We start from the raw sequence: 20,855 nt of genomic DNA on the forward strand, positions 1-20,855 counted from the left end.
GAGGGCGGCAACACAAGAACGGGGCCTTTTCTGTGGTGGCTTCCCGCTTGTGGAATGCTCTCCCCAGGGAGATTGGCTTGGCTCCTTTATTGCATACCTTTAGACTCCAGGCAATAACATTCTTCTTCTCCCTGGACTGTGGAAGAGGGGTTATTGTTTTTCCTTGTTATTATGTTATGGGTTTTACAATATATATATTGTAAACCACTCTCTGATCTTTGGACGAAGGGCAATATGGAAATTTAATTAATAATAAAAATTCAGTAAAAATAGTGTGTGGAGCATATAGACAGGGAACTTGGAGATCTTGGCTGGAGAGGTGAGTTTTTAGAGGAACCTTCAAGCCTCTGTATAGCTCCAGAAGTATTTGCATAGTGTTTTTGAGCCCAGGTTTTCAAATTGTATTTCCAGGGAATCTGATTGTTCCTCAGACATTTCATAATAAAAAGATTAGTACTTTTTGACATACTTCCCCCAAAAGTGCGTCCCTCCCTACTAATCTTCCCCTGCGTTGTGTAGCCACAGACAAGTGTTCCTAGGAGGTCCCAAAAGCCCAGGCAGCGCTCCACATTCATTCAAGGTGGACTCTAGAATATGCCTCTGAAAATGCTTGTGTCAGTCTTATACTGTGACAGAGCTGGATTTCTGCTTTTTTTTTACTTAAAGTTTTTTAAGCCCACTCTGTAGCTAGAAAGACAGTCCCTTTGATGTTCCCTGGAACAGTGTGCAGGCACCCTTGAAACTTCGGGATATCTTTGCTAAGATATTTGCATCTCATCTAGTCAGTTAAGGACTCAGGGATGTGATTGTGCTTTCCAGTCAGAGATGGTGCTTTTGGGATGCTCCTATACCTGCCAATGTATACCTATACCTGCTGAATCAGGCCATCCTTTTTACTCACTCGTGTCCGACAAGTCCCTGCCCAAATGCTGGCGTAGAGAGAAAGAGTCAGGACCACACTGGAGCTCTCTGCTCTGAGGGGAAGGAGGGTAGTCCAGCCTTTCCCATTGACCATGCTGACTGGGAATGATGGGAATTAGTGCAACAACCTATGAGGGGAAACAGATTGATGAAGGCTGAACATGGTGGATTCATCCAATGCATTGGCTTTCCTTTTCCCCCCAAGCAACACTTCCAGTGCTTTTTGTTACAGATAGGTAGCCGTGTTGATCTGCCATAGTCAAAATAAAAAAATTCCTTCCAGTAGCACATTAAAGACCAACTAAGTTAGTTCGTGTGCATGCACACTTCTTCAGATACACAGTGCTTTTTGTGGCATTCCAATGTGCTTTGGTGCACCCAGTTTATAATTTTTTTAAAATGTTTTTATTATTAAAACAATTCAGCATTAATACACACATATTGCGAATATACAAGAATACAAACATACATTTCATACAATCCTTAAAAATGTTCAAACATACATACACTCAGTCCCACAGATAAATCCTTTTCCCATCACCATCCACCACCTCTCACCCCACCTTTGTGCTAGAGACTTCCAATCTACTCAATTGCAATTTCTTTCCACTTCTATTACTTTCTTTCACACACCTTTAACCTAATTTCATGCTTCTTTTTCTGTTACACATTGTTATCCATCTTATTTAGTATTTCAGTATTTAAAATGGAACTTGTTTATTCTAATAGGAGTTCTGATTTTTCAATATGGTTTTGCAAGTATCCTTTAAACACCTTCTAGTCCCTGTCTATCTTCTCCTTTGAGATCCTTCCAATTTCTCTCATTGTTTTGGATATATTGTAATACTCCAATAATTTGACAAGCAACCAGTTTATAAATTACTATTGAGAATATTTCATTTCTGGTGACATATTCTGATATGTTCTGTTCTCTGTTTCACCTTTAATAGCCTTAAGGTGTGCATGCACCTGTAATGCTAAGCGGGTCTCTTAACACCTTTATATGCCACCGTTCTGTGTGTAGCTAAATTTTACTGTCTTTCCAGAGGTTTCATTCTGATCAGGAGCCAGAATATATAAACAACCACTTCTGCCCGCTTTCAATCCCAGGAGTTTGATGGAGCTGAATACAGGGGAAAGTCTCATAAATTTACCAATACTTCAAGTATAGCTGCTCCCTCTCCTTTTTAAAATGGGATGAGAAGCATGATGTGCTCTGGCGAGTCACAAGATTACGGCTATTTATTTATTAATCTAATTGTTTATTTTATCTCTGTTTTTCTACAGCTAAAGCGAGACAAGCCAGAAACATTGCCGGATTTGAAAAATGTAGTTGAAGAGAAGTTTGAAGCCTTGGAAAGCAGAAACAGTGACCTTGACTTGCAGGGAAATGAGAAATATGTCCACTTTAAGGAGCAGCTCAGGCAAATGAAGGCGCAGTGTAAGTCTTTTCTTTGTCACCATACTTGGAGAGTTCTGAGAAGGTACAAACAGCTGATCCCCCTCTCTTAGCTCTGTCTCTCACTGTGAACCTTGAGCAGGGAAGCGACTCTCAGGTGAGGTTCCCAGCAAAATAGAAATTTAATCTCCCTGCGTCGTTCCCACCAGGCTGCCCCTCAGGATGAGCTAGGGTGAAACGGGATATTGCCAAAAATTCCCGAGCCGCATTTTGTGATTGGGAGCCATGCTGGAGCGCCTGTTCCCTGATTGTTCATTCATCTGACCCATTTATAAAGTGTGCCAGAGATTTATGCGATATGCTTAGTTTGAATTAATAGGTAAACTTAAAATTCATTCTGCAGAAGCCCAGTTTTCTTTTTCCTTTTTAATCTGCTAGCCAATTGTTTAAAGTACAAAAGGCAGCAATTGGGGAGCAATCTGTGATTTGCATTTCTTCCGTAGGACTGAATGAAAGTTTTCACTCCATGCAGCAAAATATAAAGCAGTAGGTAATAAGCAGTGATTCCACCCCACCCCCCTTCTTGAGTCTCTCTCACGGTGCTGGGCTTATTTGCATGCATATGTAATGCAAATCTTGCTTCATATCCCTTTTTTATGTTTGAAGTCGAGCTTTTTTTTATTTTACACTTATGCTACATTCTCGTTTTGATAGGATCTTTTAAAGAAGGATTAGGTAAGCTGTTTTCATTTTGTCACTCTTAACAAATTGCTCCAGTTTCACAACCCAGGATATGTTGCAATCCTAAAGAGACCTTTGCTTTAATCATGGAACTATATTGTTGGAAAATGCTTACAGTGTCTGTTCCCAGGTTTTCGGATTGGGCACAAGGAGCATGTAAGGCTGCAGCCTATTAAAATCCCTTATGGCCTAATTCAGCTTGCTCTCAAAACGTGCTCCAGGGAACTCCAGGTTTCCTTGTAAGCTTCTCAGCGGATCGCCTGTGAGAAGACAGGCCAGGATTTCTCCACACTCCGGAGTTTATTGAGCCCTCGATGAGCTTACATAGTTGCTGTGGACCCCAACCCAAATTATTCGGAATGCAAAGTCAGGAAATACCAGTATACGACCAACATTTGTTAGCCATCCATCCTTATTGCTAGCACTCATAAAATGTAAAATATATCTTATTAAATGCAGATGTTCCGCCTTGTCATCATAAGGCACACTCTCTGTATACCTTGCCCCCATGTCCTCTATTTCTGAGGCTAATTGAATTCATCCCACTATACCTCACAAACGTATTCCCCCCTCCTCAGTCCTTTTCCCTAGGACTTTGTTCATCTCCTGCACAGTCCCACCCACTCCAGGGGGGTTGATACTGGCAGCTCTAGGAAACCCCCCAGAAGATTTCCTGAAAGGCAGCTTGACTACCAGGACTGAACCTTCTTGTCTCATGCAGAGCTCCAGGGGGAGTCCCAGGATGAACTCCCAGTTCAGAAGGTGCAGTTAGGAGGCCCAGTTGATGTGGCTGGCATGCCATGTGAGGGCTGGATTCTTCTTCTTCTTCTGCATCATCAAAAATGTCTCAGAAACCTCCACAACGTGATTGGGATATCTGATGGGTGGATTCTTCCTTGGGCGGAAGGCGTTCCTAGAAGGGAAATTGTCACTGAATTATAATTTCTAGCTCAGAGCGCGAAGGAGCAATTGCAGGTTCCGAGTACTTATACGCTGCTTTATGCTGCGAAAGCTTCTCATGGCGGCTTGCGAAAGAGCCTTGTAATCGCATTCAGATCTGGTGTCCTGAAGAGGAATGTGGTGCCAGGATTATTTAGGAGTCATTTTAGCCTCCACCTACTAGGCAGCAGAGCTCCATGGGTTCTGCCCTAGTGCAACTGGATCTCAATTCCTCCTTGCAACTGCCACCCCTCTCTTTACATACATTCTTGGCAGCATCAGCAAGGAGGCCTCGTTGAAGGCCTCTTGTCATGGCATCACCTCCTGCTCAGTTCCTTCAGTGGTGCAATGGCAGTATTGCGGGTGTAAGGAGACCTGGGATTCTGGAGTTCCCAGGGCACCAGATGCCATTAACTATAAGATGAAGATTCCACGGCCCTTCTTTGCACATCCCAGAGCCTGCACATGAGTGTTGCAATATAAGGGAAGCCCCCCTGGTGCCGTTGCTGTCTGTCTGTGCCTTTGTTGTGCTCATCTTTTAAGTGGGGGGTGGGTAGGACTTGTCCCCTTTAAATATGTTGTCAGGTGAGCATTTTCGTTTCTGTGAATTGCTGCTTCTATTTTGCTTTGTTATTTTTGCGCGTACGTGACTAATAAATATGGCAACTAGTAAAATTATTACTAATACAGTGGTACCTCTGGACGCGAAAGGGACCCATTCTGGAGGCCCGTTCGCATCCAGAAGTGAACGCAACCCGTCTCTGCGTGTCGCGGGTCATGATTTGCCGCTTCTGCGCATGCACGTGACATAATTTTGACCGTCTGCGCATGCGCGAGCGGCGAAACCCAGAAGTAACGTGCTCCATTATTTCCAGGTTGCCACAGTGCGCAACCCGAAAATACTTATCCCGAAGCTACTTCAACGTGAGGTATGACTCTAATATATAGGTTACATTTTATAATAAACTATTTTTAATAATAAAATAATATTAATAATATATGGGGTCTTAGGGGAGGGGTAGTAGCTTTGGTGGGAGGCACATTGTGTTCGTACTGCAGCAGTTTGTTCACCTTTGGTCCTCATCCTGCATTAAGCTCTCACCTGTGGCTCCTAGAAGATGTCAGCATGTGACAGTGGCCACACCCTGGGAACTGCTTCGTCTGGCTGACTAAACCAGGTGAGCGCAGCCAATGGATCTCAAAACCTTGGTGAGTTAGGGACTTCCCCTACGTGAGAAGATAGGCTCTGGTGGGTTGAGTGGAGAAGGCCAATGGTCCGATGATCAAGAACGTAGTTTCTGCACTTGCTGTAGAGGGAAGTGAAGGGCAGATGGGGCCTATCAATCTGCCAAGGTAGATGGAAGCCCATCCAAGAAAAGGTTAAGGAGTAAATCCTACACAAAAATGGGGTGGAGTTCCTAAGGCGGTTAGATGGCGCCTTGTACGCTTCCTTCCAGCAGCTCCTGCAGCCAAGCTAGTGCCAAACGTATTGCTCTGCTTTCTTTTGGACCACATCAGTGAGGCCGAGAGGGTGGAGGTCTTGTTGCATCTCTAGACCTGTGCCACTAAGTTGATGTTTTTGTGTGCTTGTGTGTGTGCTTGCTTCTCGAGGTTTCATGTGAGTGATGCTAGCAGTTAAGAAAATGGCCACAAGGAAAAGCTAGGGAGTGTGGCTTAAGTGAGGAAGGGGAAAGGATCAAGAGGGCAGATCTTGCCCTTCCTTTGCTCCTAAATGTGGTTGACAGTGTATGTGTACACAGCCCTGGGTTTGTGTGGCCCAGGAGCAAAGGGCCCTCACCCCTTGCCGCTGCTATCAGATGACCCCATGCTGTAATCAATGCAAAAGGAAGCCTGCTTACTTACACAAGGACTTTCTTAACACTTCGTGGAATGTTTCACAATAGATAACTGGCGGTCAGTGGACTGGTCGGCGTCCCAACTCCGGCTGGAAGGGTGACTTCCAGCATCCCCGCTGCAGTTGCTCATGTGCTACCAAGTCCCTCGGTTAGCCAAAACTTTCTTTCTGCTCCCTCAGAAACAGCAATGCTGTATTGTATCTCGTGAATTGGAACTGATTGGGCGAGTTTCTTCAAAACAGTTGCATTCTCAGGCAGCGACTCAGAGAAAACCCATCTAGCTGGAATTCAAGGGGCCTCCAACCCCTTGACCGGCAGCGTTGTGACTGAGTGACTTTTATTATGCTTGCACGGAAGAAGCCTTTGGGAACTTCTCAGCCGAGCATTATGCTTGCTGAGGCTTAGTGGTGGAGCAATTGCATTTCCCCACCAGCACCACTTCATCAGATCATCCTGTTCCCATATTTCTTGACTGTATAAGTAATTCATTTGTGCAACTTGGTTGAGTTACAAAATCATTACCTCTTGTGACCGGGCTGGCTTGCACTCACCAGAAACATCATACATATTTCAGATGCTGGAGATTGCATCTGAATTTCTGATAAGCTTAGAAGATCGGCACTCTGAAACTTTTTTTTAAGTGCCATGTCTCTCAAGGTGGCATGTGATGTCCAGTTTTAAGGAACAAATTTGTACAAGAAACCCCAACACTTGAGTATTGAATGGTTCTTAGCCTTCAGTTGTTTTAAGAGTCTCAGTTTCTAAGTCATTATCAGGCTGCATTCCTCCATCTGGTTGGTTATACAAAGGCGAGTTCCATTTCTTTTAAAGATATTTCTAAAATGTGTATAATTGTGCATAGGGTGGCTGCACTGGGAAATATATGGTTGGTTCATTATAATTGTTAGCTGCTTTGTTTAAGGGTGCTCAGATTGCTTGAGGTTATGGGGTAAGGGAGATTAAAAATTAGTGCAGAATATTTGGCCATAGTTTTGCATTGCTTTGCAGGAATGGGTGGAATTTGAAGTTGCTCACAGAGACATTCTCCATTTTGGGGAATGCAAGCAAATGGGAGGAGAGGGATTAGCAGTAAAAGGAGAGAGTGGCGTGCATTTTTAAAGCCTTCTTTTTGCAGAAAGTTTCCCAGATACTCTATTGGAGTAAAAGAGTGCTGAGGCAGGCTGGGCCCCCTAAAACATGGGTAGCCAAACTAAGGCCCATGGGCTGGATCCAGCCCAATCGCCTTCTAAATCTGGCCTGCGGACGCTCCGGGAATCAGCGTGTTTTTACATGAGTAGAATGTATGCTTTTATTTAAAATGCATTTCTGGGTTATTTGTGGGGCATAAGAATTTGTTCATTTCCCCCCCAAAAATAAAGTCCGGCCCCCCACAAGGTCTGAGGGACAGTGGACTGGCCCCCTGCTAAAAAAGTTTGCTGACCCCTGTCCTAAACTGAAAAGGCATCTTTCAGTAAAGGCAGGGCTTGCAATAGACGTAATTGCTGCTCTTAGACATGGCTCACTTGAAGGCAGGCTGTTGCTGAAGCAACATCCGTTCTCTGCTCTCCTATAGCTCATCCTGAACACTACACAAGGTCTCGCCTTAGATGAAGTCAGCGCTCACATCATAATACGGGGTGGGCTTTGCATTTAGTGGGTCAAAAGCCCTTCCTTGACATGCCCAGTGTGGTGTAGTGGTTAAGAGCAGTAGACTTGTAATCTGGTGAACCGGGTTCGCTTCCCTGCTCCTCCACATGCAGCTGCTGGGTGACCTTGGACTAATCACACTTCTCTGAAGTCTCTCAGCCCCACTCACCTCACAGAGTGTTTGTTGTGGGGGAGGAAGGGAAAAGGAGATTGTTAGCTGCTGTGAGACTCCTTCGGGTAGTGATAAAGCGGGATATCAAATCCAAACTCTTCTTCTCTTCTTCCTCTGCTTTGAGGAGTAATGATGACAGTCCATTCAGAAAGTCACTGGGAGGGTGGCATCAGAGAGTGGACCTCCCTCTACCCTGTAGAGGACATCTGTAAAACCCAATGACCCCTGAGATAACCTGGAAGTAGAAATACAAAGAAAGCACTGTAAAAAGAAAGCTGTAGACCAAAACAGCTAATTTAGGAAAGCAGTATAAAACAGTAAACATCAAATCATCTAGCAGTCGCAAGAATAAAATTGAGAGTTACTGTTTTTTGGAGAGTTCAGGCAGTTCAGTTCAGGCAGATAAATGGTCTTCATCTGATGTAGAGATGGGACCTCTACTAAAAGCTCTTCCTGTCATATGGCACAGCAGGAAGGCAAAGTGATATATACCGTATTGGCCCGAATATAAGCTGCACCCTTAAAATTGGAGGAGGGGGGAGAAAAAAAAGAAAAAATACCCAAATATAAGTCACTCCATTCCTCGCTGCTCCTGGCTGCATACTGAACTGGGAGGGGGGGAGCTGCGCTGTGTTGCCGGCGGCTTTCCCCCTTCCTCGCTCACTCCCTTCCATTGCCCTGGCGGCATACCTTAAGGCCGCAAATATAAGCCGCACTTTAACTTTTCACGGTCAGAATTTGGGGAAAAAGTGAGGCTTACATTCAGGCCAAGACAGTAGGTGCTTAAATAAACAATCCCTTGGCGCTTCTGGAAAATAGTGACTTTCAGTTGCCCTGAATCTGAGTAACATAAATATAATTTGGAGAGGGGCAGGATTCACTGCCCCATTCTTGCAGTGCATGTTTACTCAGAAGTAAACCTCCCTAATTTCAATGGGGACCCACTCTCTGGTACGTGTGCATAGGATTAGAGCCTTTAATTTACGTCTAGACTCATAACCAGAAGTTGTGTAGGAAGCTTCTTCCCACAGTCAGAAGAGCAATAAGCAATAGCTGCTTGATTACTTTATCTCACTCTAGGCTGCAAATAATAATTACTGGAGCTTAAGTCTAATGAATAAAGGCGGCGCATTAGCATGCCAAGCAAGAAAGCACTTCTTTAGCTGGCATTCGTAATAATGTGTAATTGTTTGGCAATCTCGTTTAGCTCTGGTAAATCTATCTACATAATTACCTTTGAGTTTTTGTCTAATATCCACCCCTGAGCTGGTGGGATAGTGCTGCAGTAAAGAGATGGGAACAAGCAAAATTCGGCGAGATTTCACCCCTGCGATGTGCATCATGCTCTCTCTTGAGTGTGTCGACATCCTCAGACGCTCTCCATGCACTTTCAGCCACTTAACTGGCCGCATGTACCGTCTTTTACCGTGTATTACACGCCCCCATGTATAAGATTTTGGGAGACTCAAAATTAAGAAAATGGGGGGAGATTGCTCAGAGATGTTGAGCTTTTTTGGGGGAGGATTGCCCAGGGTTCTAGAGCGTTTCTTGGGTGGGATTGCCCAGCTTTCTTTGGGGGCGGGCAGTTTGACGAAAACCGCTAACCTGCCTGCCGAACGCTATTGCATGCACTGCGGGAGATGAAAATACTATACCCACTCACCGCCAGCAGCCGCCAAACGCCCGCCCAATTGCAGCAACAACAGCCAATCCGCAGCAGCCCTTGCAGAAGCCACCAGTCACCCAATCAATCATCACTTAAAATATCATGCTTGCAACCAGTCACCCGTCCTCTGTATAAGGCAACCAGTCACCTGCACTGTCCATGTATAAGGCGACCCCCAATTTTTCAGATTAATTTATCATAAAAAACCCTCGTCTAATACACAGAAAAGTACGGTAACTTTAAAATGCGGCTCGGAAAGGTATTTACCGCCCCCCTTTCTTGCTCATTACTGACATTCATTTAGCTGTTTATTTAGTGCATGTACTAAAGTACATGGAGTATACTATTAAAGTACATTTAAGCACCTTTAAGGGCTCTGATGGGAAGAAAGCAAACCACAAAACAAAGAAAACACCTCCTCTAGCAGGATAAAAAAAAGAAAGAGGAAAAGCACCTGCAGGTGCTTGAAATGAAATTTATTCCAACCCTGACACGTTTTTGGAACAAATCCCTCCTGGGGGCAAAGGCGGTGCGTTTTTAGCAGCCGTTCATATCAAATGTGGGGCACTCCAGTGATTTTTTTAAATTTAATTTTTACTTTGCTGGGAAGGTAGGTTATAAACGTGTTAATAAGTAAGATACTTATTTATTAGGATGTCGTTTTATTTCTATACTTCCATTGAAAATGCTTGGTGCTTTGCAGAGGCAGGTTCTCTGCATGGAGGAATGTGCATTGCAATATAAATAACAAAACAAACAAACAACAACAATGATAAAAAATAAAATTAAATTAAAAACCCATAGGTTTCAAAATCTGGAGAGCACACTATTCTCTGCTGCTTTAGACAGGATCCCCTCCACCCAACGAAGCAATTTTAATTGATGCACTTTTTGCATATCACTATTAGTATCTGCAAGCTGGTTGCACGTCTACCTTTTAGAAAGAGCAGCACATGCATGTTTAGCCTGCCTTCATTACAGTGTTGTTCTTTGATCCAGCCCTCCTTACTGGAAGAGTGGGGTTGCTGCAAGTCATTCACACCATACTTCCCCTTATAGCCTGAAGATACCTTTGACAGCCTTGACTAATCACAATGTTGCTTCAGGACGTGAAATCAGATGTTCAGACATAGTGCTCTTTATAGAAATAAAATGACGTGTAACTCAAAAAGGAATAATTGCAGTGTAGTGGGTGTGAATTCGTTGAAGTGTAAATTTCAGTTTGCAGTGTATTTCAGTACTCTTCCAAAAGGTGGTACGTGACAGACAGAAAACCCAGTGTAATGGAAGTCCAGAACAAATCTTTAAACCAATGGGTCTTTGGTATTTCCTGGTCCTGCCAGCAGAAATCCCAGGTGACCTGGGATTTTCTGTGAGCAAAGTGTGTGTTTCGAACCCTGTATTATATCCGGAGAACAGGTCTCCTTTTGCCCTCTTGCATTATTCTCACCAGGGTGGTGGCTCTGATTTGCCTTCCTGTGATTGATCCGTGCATACAGCTTTGTGTTTCCAACTCAAGGCCCATCAAAGAACATCTGAGCCAGTTCAATCTTTGAAAAACAGCTTTGAAAAGCTTTTTCATATTCTCCAGTGTGCTACATTTGCCGTTGTGTTCTGTGATTGGATTTACGCTACTTGTTGAACGGTTCATTTATCCAGTCTGTGTAACATTTACTGCACATGTAACTTGTTAAGATTGTTGTTGTTTAGTCGGTTAGTCGTGTCCGACTTTTCGTGACCCCATGGACCAGAGCACACCAGGCACTTCTGTCTTCCACTGCCTCCCGCAGTTTACTCAAACTCATGCTGGTGGCTTCGAGAACACTGTCCAACCATCTTGTTCTCTGTCGTCCCCTTCTCCTTGTGCCCTCCATCTTTCCCAACATCAGTGTCTTTTCCAGGGAGTCTTCTCTTCTCATGAGGTGGCCAAAGTATTAGAGCCTCAGCTTTAGGATCTGTCCTTCCAGTGAGCACTCAGGGCTGATTTCCTTCAGAATGGATAGGTTTGATCTTCTTGCAGTACATGGGACTCTCAAGATAGACTTGTACATTTATCCACTCCTTGTTTACAATATCTCCAAGCTTTGTCTTGCACATGGCACCTTAGTATGTTTGTTGTTGGTTACAAGTCTATCTCTATTCTAGCTATTATTCTAGTAAATTTGGTTTTATAATTATACTGGTGTTGTTGTTTTGTTGTATTTCCTAGCCCTGCCAGCAGAAATCCCTTTAACTGAGGGTGACCTGGGATTTTCTGTGAGCAAAGCGCGTGTTTCGTCACTGAGCCAGGGCCTCTCTCCAAAGTGCTGCTTCCCTCCCAGTTAATTCGATTTCAGTTTCCAATGAAACTGATTGGCAGTAGATTCAGGACAGACAGAATGTCCGCGCTCTCATAAAATACACGACGATTACTAGCTCAGGTGTCTTTTAAAGGGGAACTCTATGGACTCAGAGAGGATGCAGCTGTTGATGGATATGCTGCCTAACAACGCAGCTGCAGCAAAACGTTGCAGTACGAAGTACTCCTTTTCAGTCAACCAGTGTATTCACTGTGCCTTCCTCCATGATACTTCCTTCTGCGGTCACTGAACACGCCCAGTCCTCATTGCACTGTGTGTCCCCCTCTCCAACTTCACATTCCAGATCCCGTGGCTGAATATTGCAAATGTAGAGGTCTCCCCAAGCCTTTTGATAGCTCCCTCTTCCATGTGGGTGGTCCCATTTAGGCTACAAAAGCAACAGCCATTATGCCTGAGCTCCAGAAATCGAGGGATTGATGGCCATATGGAACCATCATGCTCTCAGAGCAGAATGCCTAGCAGTAGCTGTGAAGCAACAGCAAGGGGTGCTGTTGCCTTCACGCCTTGCTTGTGGTTTCCTGGAGGCATCTAATTGCCCACTAGGAAAGCAGGATGCTGAACTGGCTAGACTTTTCTCCCAAGCCATCAGAGTTCCTTCGTAAAAACAAGATGAACTTTAACAGGGAGAAATGTAAAGTATTGCACTTGGGCAAAAAAAATGAGAGGCACAAATACAAGATGGGGGACACCTGGCTTGAGAGCAGTACATGTGAAAAGGATCTAGGAGTCTTGGTTGACCACAAACTTGACATGAGCCAACAGTGTGACGCGGCAGCTAAAAAAGCCAATGCAATTCTGGGCTGCATCAATAGGAGTATAGCATCTAGATCAAGGGAAGTAATAGTGCCACTGTATTCTGCTCTGGTCAGACCTCACCTGGAGTACTGTGTCCAGTTCTGGGCACCACAATTCAAGAAGGACACTGGCAAACTGGAACGTGTCCAGAGGAGGGCAACCAAAATGGTCAAAGGCCTGGAAACGATGCCTTATGAGGAACGGCTAAGGGAGCTGGGCATGTTTAGTCTGGAGAAGAGGAGGTTAAGGGGTGATATGATAGCCATGTTCAAATATATAAAAGGATGTCATATAGAGGAGGGAGAAAGGTTGTTTTCTGCTGCTCCAGAGAAGCGGACACGGAGCAATGGATCCAAACTACAAGAAAGCAGATTCCACCTAAACATTAGGAAGAACTTCCTGACAGTAAGAGCTGTTCGACAGTGGAATTTGCTGCCAAGGAGTGTGGTGGAGTCTCCTACTTTGGAGGTCTTTAAGCAGAGGCTTGACAACCATATGTCAGGAGTGCTCTGATGGTGTTTCCTGCTTGGCAGGGGGTTGGACTCGACGGCCCTTGTGGTCTATTCCAACTCTATGATTCTATGATAATTCTCTTTTCTGCATGTTTGCCTTCTCCCATCTCCCCTGATCGCCAGGGTGTTGCACCACGCAACCGCTGCTCATGAAACCTAGCTTCCAGGTTCCTCTTCTGCGTGGCACTTAGAAGACACACAAACCCTAAGAGGCAATTTACATGATGAAGCTGTAATCCTTCCTTCTTTTTTTTTCTTTCCATGTGCATTCACAGGGTAAGAAAGGTCTGCCTGCTACCAGCGTTATGTTAATTGGTCCTAGTTCCACCCACAGCTGGGTGATGGATGCAGAAGTCATATGCTTTGGTCCAGTAAAAAAAGGAAGGCTGTGTTGTGTTGTGCGAAGCATATTACTAACAGTAGTTTTATGGTACTCTGGATGAAGAGAGGCATGTTGTTGATTGCATTTTTTGGAATTGGAGAAACGTAGAGAAAGTAGCCAAGTGAGTCATGCAACCCAAATGTGTCAAAATTTGGAGGGTTTGTTTGGTGTGTGTTTTTTTAATGAAAAAGGAATGTGTCCCCGTAATTTATTTGGCTTAACTCTTTTGCGTTATTGGTTGCCCATATGCACCATAAACATTGCTGAGGAGCAACCATGGAAACTCTTGTTTTTCCTGCCATTGCTAAATTTACTCTGGGTTGAACATTAACACTGTGCCTGGCAATACTTTCAAAGCAAAAAATAGCTTTAGAGTGACTCACCGTGACTCATTTTACTGCTCGGCCTGCTATACTGCCTGAAGGTTGACATTGAACGAGTTGGCAGCTTGCATCGCTGCAGGTTTTTTTTTTCTTCTTCTAGGAACTCTGAACACATTTCATTCTTGCGAATTGCCGTATTGTGCAATAATACGAAAAGCAGCAATGTGTTTGTTTTGCTTTCAAAGTCAAATGAATCAGAGAGTGGTGAAAGACATACACACACACAGAAAGACATGATTCTGGAAAATGCAGGTTCTCTGAATTCAGGTTTTGGCTCCAGGAACAGGCTGATTGCATTACAAAGCTTAAACTTCATGACACTTTATACTGGTTATGCAACCTGTTGCGTTCAAATAGTTTTAGCATAGCTTGGAGGGGGCTGTTCAAGGAGCGCTTTCTTTTCTTGTTTAATGGTGGAGGGAAAAAGCTGAGCCACTCCATGCCTTTCTCTTTTAAGTGTACCGTTTCATTGCAGTTTCCCTGGGAATTTTACAAGAGAAATGCAGCCCAGTACAAATTAAATCAGGAAAAAGGGGAAGGAGGGTGGAGGGTGTAGTCATCTTATAGGAAAGGAAACGGAACGTTCATACAACTCCAAATGCATTCAGCTAGTGATGGTTGTGTGTATTAAAAATTGGTATATTTCAGAGGTTGCACCCGTGAGCAACCATTTCCTTTCAGAGGCCACCTTTGGTGTCCATGTAGTCCCTCCTCCCTGCTCAAATTGAGCTTTAAAGAAACATTATAGCCAATATAATGGTTTCTAGTTTGGTTGAAATGTGTGTATGTGGTGATGTTCCCATGGGTACCAAAAGTTTGGTGCAGATGCTACCTGTATAGCAGGGTTGGTATCTACAGAGTCCCTCCATGACATGAAAGACACACGAGACACCAAAGAAGAGCTTGCTGTATCAGGCCAATGTCCCATCTAGCTCAACATCCTCTTCTCAAAGTGGTCACCCAGGTGGCCTATGGGAATCTCCAAAGCAGGACCCAACTGCAAGAACACTCCTAGTATTCAGAAACATTGCTTCCCCTGGCTGGGCTGCAGAGTGTAGCCATCTAGACTCGTAGCCGTCGTTCACAGTAGACATCACTGCAATCTGGAAACCTCTGCAACCTGAAATCTTTTTTGCTTGCAAAACAACTTCTTGGTCCGTTATCGGGAGCCAGCTTAAAGCACTACCACCTACCTCGTTTAAAATTCCTTGGGTGTTTCATTTTCGGAGGATCCAAATCTGCATTGAGAAATTTCATCTGGCTAAAAATGGTTGCCATTACAATAGTTCCTGCTCATGAAGGACCAAGCACCATTGCTTTTTTAAAAGGCTTGTTGGGCAGAGTTATTCCATAATGCATGCTCTTCGGCAATATCTCCTGATTTACTGTACGTCATCCGCCCCTCCAAATTAGATATTCTGAATGCTGAAATGTATTTTATTCATATGTTGTAAGATATTTCCCTGCGTAGGAGGTGGAGCTAGGTTGCTGTCACCCTAATATGAAAGAACAGGTACAGTTTCTGCCTACATCAAGAGTGGGGACACTCTGGGCCACACCACTCCCCAGATCTTCTCCATACCCTCCTTGAGTTCTTTTTGCCTGTTTGACATGCGTCCTTGAAGTCTGACTGTTGCTCCTTGTTTGCCTGGATGGAGGGTAGAGATTCCAGTTTAGGGTCTTCTTCACTGTTGGGATAGCTACCTACTCTTTTAGCACATGCATTGAAAAATGGCATCCACACACCTGCAACCCAAATGTTATAGGTGGTGGCCATTTTAGGCGCTTCCAGTTGACATTCAGTCACTGACGCACAGGTCCTCGTGGACCTGGAAGAAGGCGGAATGGGGACAGAATGGAACAGGGCAGGGTCCATTTGCTTATACACGCTCAAGAACTGGGGGCTGACTCCCTGCACGAAATGGTTGTCATCTTGCGCTGAAGAGGAGTGGGTAAATGAGAAAGAGACTTGAGGAAGCTTCCATAGTAGCCCCTTCTTTCCGCCAATTGCCACCTCAGGGGCTTATGAGGGCCATATTGCCCTGAGGAGTGAGGAGAAGAAGCAATGGCAGCTTTTTCTAAACAAACAAGTTGTCTGATTTATTATCTTGTAACTGTCAGGTGTGCATGCAGGAGCCAGGCCCTGTGATCAATAGGACTTTGCAGGACTGGGGCCTTCCTAAGTTTGTTCTGAAGAGGTAAGGCGCGGCCACACAGGTGAGGCCGATTGGTAACTCACAGCACCTGGTGGCAAGAGCTGGGGAGGGATATAAGGTCAGCATTTCCCTTTGCCACAGCAACCCATTTCCTGCCTTTCTGTGTTTGGCTTCTTGCTTCCTGATCCTTGAACCTTGGCTTCTTGACTCCTGCTTCTTGATCCTTGGACTCTTGGCTTCCTGACTCCTGGCTTCTGGACTCCCGTTCCTGCTCCCACCCCGCCATCTTGTCCCCGGTCCTGACGTCCCCTGCCGGGACTTTGATTGCCCATGAACTGGACCGTGACAGTAACTTGGGAAAAAGCCATGATTCTTATTGTTGTAATAATCCACTTGGTGAGATCCGCGTGAAAACCAGTGTATAAATACTGCAAATAAATGTACCCCAACCCTACCACCTCAGAACTCCACCGCCTCATCCCGCTGGTTGCACAGATGCTGCTTTCTTTATCGGCCTTCTTCATTCATGGAGGGAGAAAGGGAGGAGGTAGACAGGGCGCCCACCAATATGAAGCAGATGGTTGTTGATTTACTCCATCCGTGGGAGGAGCGATGGTTGGTTTGCTTTCTTCCGATCTCCATTGTGCGAGGGCTAGAGCGCACATGGTGGTCACCATGGAAATGCTGCCCAAAGCAGACTTCTCGGAGCTTACAGTCTATGCCTCATCAGGCAACTCCTCCTCCTGCAAGTAGTTGTGAGTTCTTCCTTCTTGCCCCCTTCATCATCAGCTTGACGTGAGCGTGAAGAAGGTTGAGGAAAGCTACTCAACACACGGAGGGCACTCAATAAACCTTCTGACTTTTGTAAGGGTGACGCAGGATTCTTTCCCAAAAAATTAATCGCGGACAGATTTCAAGGTTATTAAAGGGCCCTCCTCTGAAGAGGAGAGGGACAAGAAGCCATGGCTTTTAAACCCCAAGGAGGTAGATTTGTGTAGCATATCAGGAAGAGCCTTGCAGATGCCAGGCAAGTTCATAATCATGGGAGAAGAGCTCTGCTGGATTAGAGGAATGGTCTGATCTAGTCCAATATTCTGTTCTCAGAGTGGCAAACCACTTGCCTCTGGGATACCTTGCAAGCAGAATCCCCAGCAACTGGTATTTATAATACTTTGTTGTTGTTTAGTTGTTTAGTTGTGTCTGACTCTTCGTGACCCCATGGACCAGAGCACGCCAGGCACCCCTGTCTTCCACTGCCTCCCACAGCTTGGTCAGACTCATGCTGGTAGCTTCGAGAACACTGTCCAACCATCTTGTCCTCTGTCGTCCCCTTCTCCTTGTGCCCTCCATCTTTCCCAGCATCAGGGTCTTTTCCAGGGAGTCTTCTCTTCTCATGAGGTGGCCAAATTATTGGAGCCTCAGCTTCAGGATCTGTCCTTCCAGTGAGCACTCAGGGCTGATTTCCTTCAGAATGGATAGGTTTGATCTTCTTGCAGTCCATGGGACTCTCAAGAGTCTCCTCCAGCACCAGAATTCAAAAGCATCAATTATTCGGCGATGAGCCTTCTTTATGGTCCAGCTCTCACTTCCATACATCACTACTGGGAAAACCATGGCTTTAACTATACGGACAAGTAGCTACTGATAGTCTTATCCTCCATCATCTTCTCATTTTTGGCCAGGGCCCAGAGGTAGTCACAGACACCTTCTGTCCCCTCACAGAGTTCGAGGTGGCATGCGTGATTCTCCCCCTCCTCATTTAATCCCCAGAACAACCGAGTGAGGCAGATTAGGTTGAGATGCAGTGACTTGCCCAAGGTCACCCAGTGGGCGTTCCAGCCAAGGAGGGATTTTGAATCCTGGCCTCCCAGGTTCTAGTCTGACACTAGCCACTTGAACCACACTGCTTCTCAGATGCTGTTGTCGTTTTTGCTTAATCTATTCTACGCCATCCGTCAATGGAACTCGCGGAGCAGCTTTTTAAGGTAATTAAAAACCAGGAGTATTAAAACAAACGAACAAGCAAACCCCAGGGAACACTGTAAGAATAAATATGGAACCAACAAATAATTGAATAGATAAAATAGCAGAGAGTAATGGCTGAAAACAGCCAGCCGTACAATTTAGCCGGGTTTTTAGAACAAACTGCAGCTAGCTTTCCGCAGATCACGGGTGCAAAACCTTTCCCCTGCAGAGTCACCCATAGCGTGATAAAAAGACCAGGAAAATAACAAGGTTTGAGGGTCTACCAAGTCTCTTATAACTCTATAAACTTAGCTTTGAACATGGTTAGTTAATTTTCATTTCATTTTTATCAGTGCCTTCAGAGCACTTTTCCAATGTAGGCACCGGTAAAGATTGGGGGTTGTTGCACACAGTGGCGGAGGAAGAGGAGTGCAGGGGGAGCGCACTGCCCCTGGCAGCGCAATCCCGGTGGGGTGCCATTGCAGCTGTTCCTGTGCTGGGCGCCCCGCAGGCGGCATGCCATGCCCCCAGGCGGTGTGCCATGCCCCCCAGGACACCCACCACACCCCTGTGGGTGGCACGCCATGCCTCTGGGATGCACGCCAGCCCCGCGCCCGCCTGCTCTCTGCCCCCCCGGTGCCGGAGCATGAAGCTCTGCCACTGGCTGCATGGTAGTTGGGGAGCATGCATTGCTAAAACCTGTTTTGTGGTTGTGCAGAGGATTTTGGTGCTGGCAAAACCAGCACCAATTACAAACAATTTATCTTTCAGTTCAAACTGATTCTATCAAGTGCCTCATTATCAGAGGAACTCATCAATTCATATACAATGGATGGAAGCTCTAATGTGCAATTCTAAATCTCCTAGTAATTATATGGTTGGTCGTAGCCAGTTTCTGCCATGACACTCAAGAGTTCCTGTCACACGGTTCAAAAGGAAAACCAAACTTTGTTAATCTAAAAGTAAGATCAGAGCGGTTTGATTACTGCGCACTCTTGTGAATTGCAAATGATGTCCATGCCTTTGTCTCCTAGTGCAGTATGCTGGCTAAGTGTTGCTTAACACAGTATGCTCTTTTTATCCCCTTACTTTCCTTATGGAAGAAAGAGAATATATACTCTTGCATAAATATACATGCACAGAATAAATATGATTCTTCTCAAAAGTGTAAAGTGAATGTAAAAGGAAAGATACTGGGAAATGCTTTACAATCTTACTCATGCCACCATATAAAATAATACTACAGATCCAAATTTAAACAGAGAAAACAAAGATAGTGGGTGTTCACTATCTTAAAAAATCATTACAACAACAACAACAACAACAACAACGAATATAATCCATTTTCCAGACCGGGGGGGGGGGGGGAAATCACTATTCTTTGGGGTATGAACAAACTTCAAGATTTGCCTTGTATTGGTATCTGTGTTTTTTAAAAAATAAAAAATCCAGTCTCTTTCTGAATCTATCTGTCCTCTCTCCACTTTCATCTGTGTTTTGAGTTTTGAACTGCTCTGTGTAAAAGGAAGTTCTGTGCTTCCCCATTCACTGTAATGGATAATCTAGAAATGCCTAGAACTTTCCTCCCTCTTGACCAAAGCGGATGAAATTTATGGGCACAGGAGCCCATTTACAATTGATTAAGCCTTCCAGATTGCATGCAAAAAAAGTGTGGCCCTATGTGTCAGAGAAGAGGATCGGCCCTCTCTCCTCCATCCCTCCTGCAAAGTGCACATCATCATCATCGGGGAGTGGGATGAACTTTTGAGCAGCCAGGAGGAGGGGCTGAACAGGAAGAGATCGTGTCAGAGCTGGAGAAAGGCAGGAGACAGCCTTGTCACCCAAAACCAGGTGCTGCCTTTGTAGGAGACATCAGTTGCACCTGCCCTGAGAAAGTGCGCATGTCAGGACATTGCCATAACTTCTGCTCAGTTGTGAAACTCTTGCTTTCCAATATACCTTGAAATCTTGACTCTTGGACCTTGTTCTCACTGCCAAGCCTGTTCTGCTACTAGCCTGAATAATGCAGCTTTTCCTGACTCTGAAGTTAAGTGCCACTATCATGTTTTGGGACAGGAGCCTGACAATGTCCCAATAGCATAGGGTGGTAGCTGTATCGAACATGGTGGCTATGTTTCAAAGCACATTATTATTATTATTATTACTATTATTAATATTAATATTATTATTTCAGCCACTGTTGCGACACACCAGGGCTCCCCAGCACAGAGTTTAGGAATTGTGTGAAATGGTCAAAAACTGCTTAATTAGAATATATATATATATATATATATATATATATATATATGGCATGTCACTTAGTTTGAACCTTTCCCCTTCAATTTAGATACCTACTAGAGTATGGGAATCCATGGATTCCTATCAGCAACTAGCAGGTAAACAACAGATTTATTTCCCAATGACTCTTTTTTCCTCTCTCGTTCATATGATCGTGACAAACTCGATTGCACAAGAATGGTCACATTCCAAAGTTGCAATCAGGTTCTGGAGGGCTTAGTTGCACAATTGCTTACTGTGTCACATTGCAGGACAGTGACCTTACAGTGGGGAAGGGAAATTGTTTTCTTTTCCCTAACGCAGTGTTCGTTTTCAGCTCTGCAGGCTAAATACTCACGTCCTGCTATGTTCAGTCATCATGAACCTATTAATTGGCTGACATGATTTGTTTGTTACAATTATTAGTCACTCTTTTCACAAAAGAACTTTAAGGATCCTTCATAGCCTGCGGTATGTACCGTATTTTTCGCCCCATAAGACGCACCGGCCCATAAGACGCACCTAGTTTTTTGGGGGGGAAATAAAGGGGGAAAAATTATTTCCCCCCCAGGTGCGCTGCGCTACACCAGGAGCTTGGGGCGTGCGGAGCTCAGCGCGCCCCAAGCTTCTGCGTGCCGGCAAGGTCTCCGCTAGCGTGGGAGAGCCGGGCGCCTCTCCCAGGGC

At 44.9% G+C, this 20,855-nt stretch overlaps 1 protein-coding gene across 2 annotated transcripts in view; it reads left to right on the plus strand.

Moving 5' to 3' along the window:
- Positions 1 to 20,855, plus strand: part of NSMCE2 (NSE2 (MMS21) homolog, SMC5-SMC6 complex SUMO ligase) — a 214,926-nt gene that overhangs the window by 76,784 nt on the left and 117,287 nt on the right. For both annotated transcript variants that reach the window (XM_082235933.1, XM_082235934.1), the window contains exon 4: positions 2,209 to 2,362. In XM_082235933.1, coding sequence (XP_082092059.1) covers positions 2,209 to 2,362 — 154 coding nt within the window. The remainder of the gene's footprint in view (positions 1 to 2,208; positions 2,363 to 20,855) is intronic.

Source organism: Podarcis vaucheri (assembly GCF_965113315.1).
Source record: "Podarcis vaucheri genome assembly, chromosome: 8".
NCBI lineage: Eukaryota > Metazoa > Chordata > Lepidosauria > Squamata > Lacertidae > Podarcis > Podarcis vaucheri.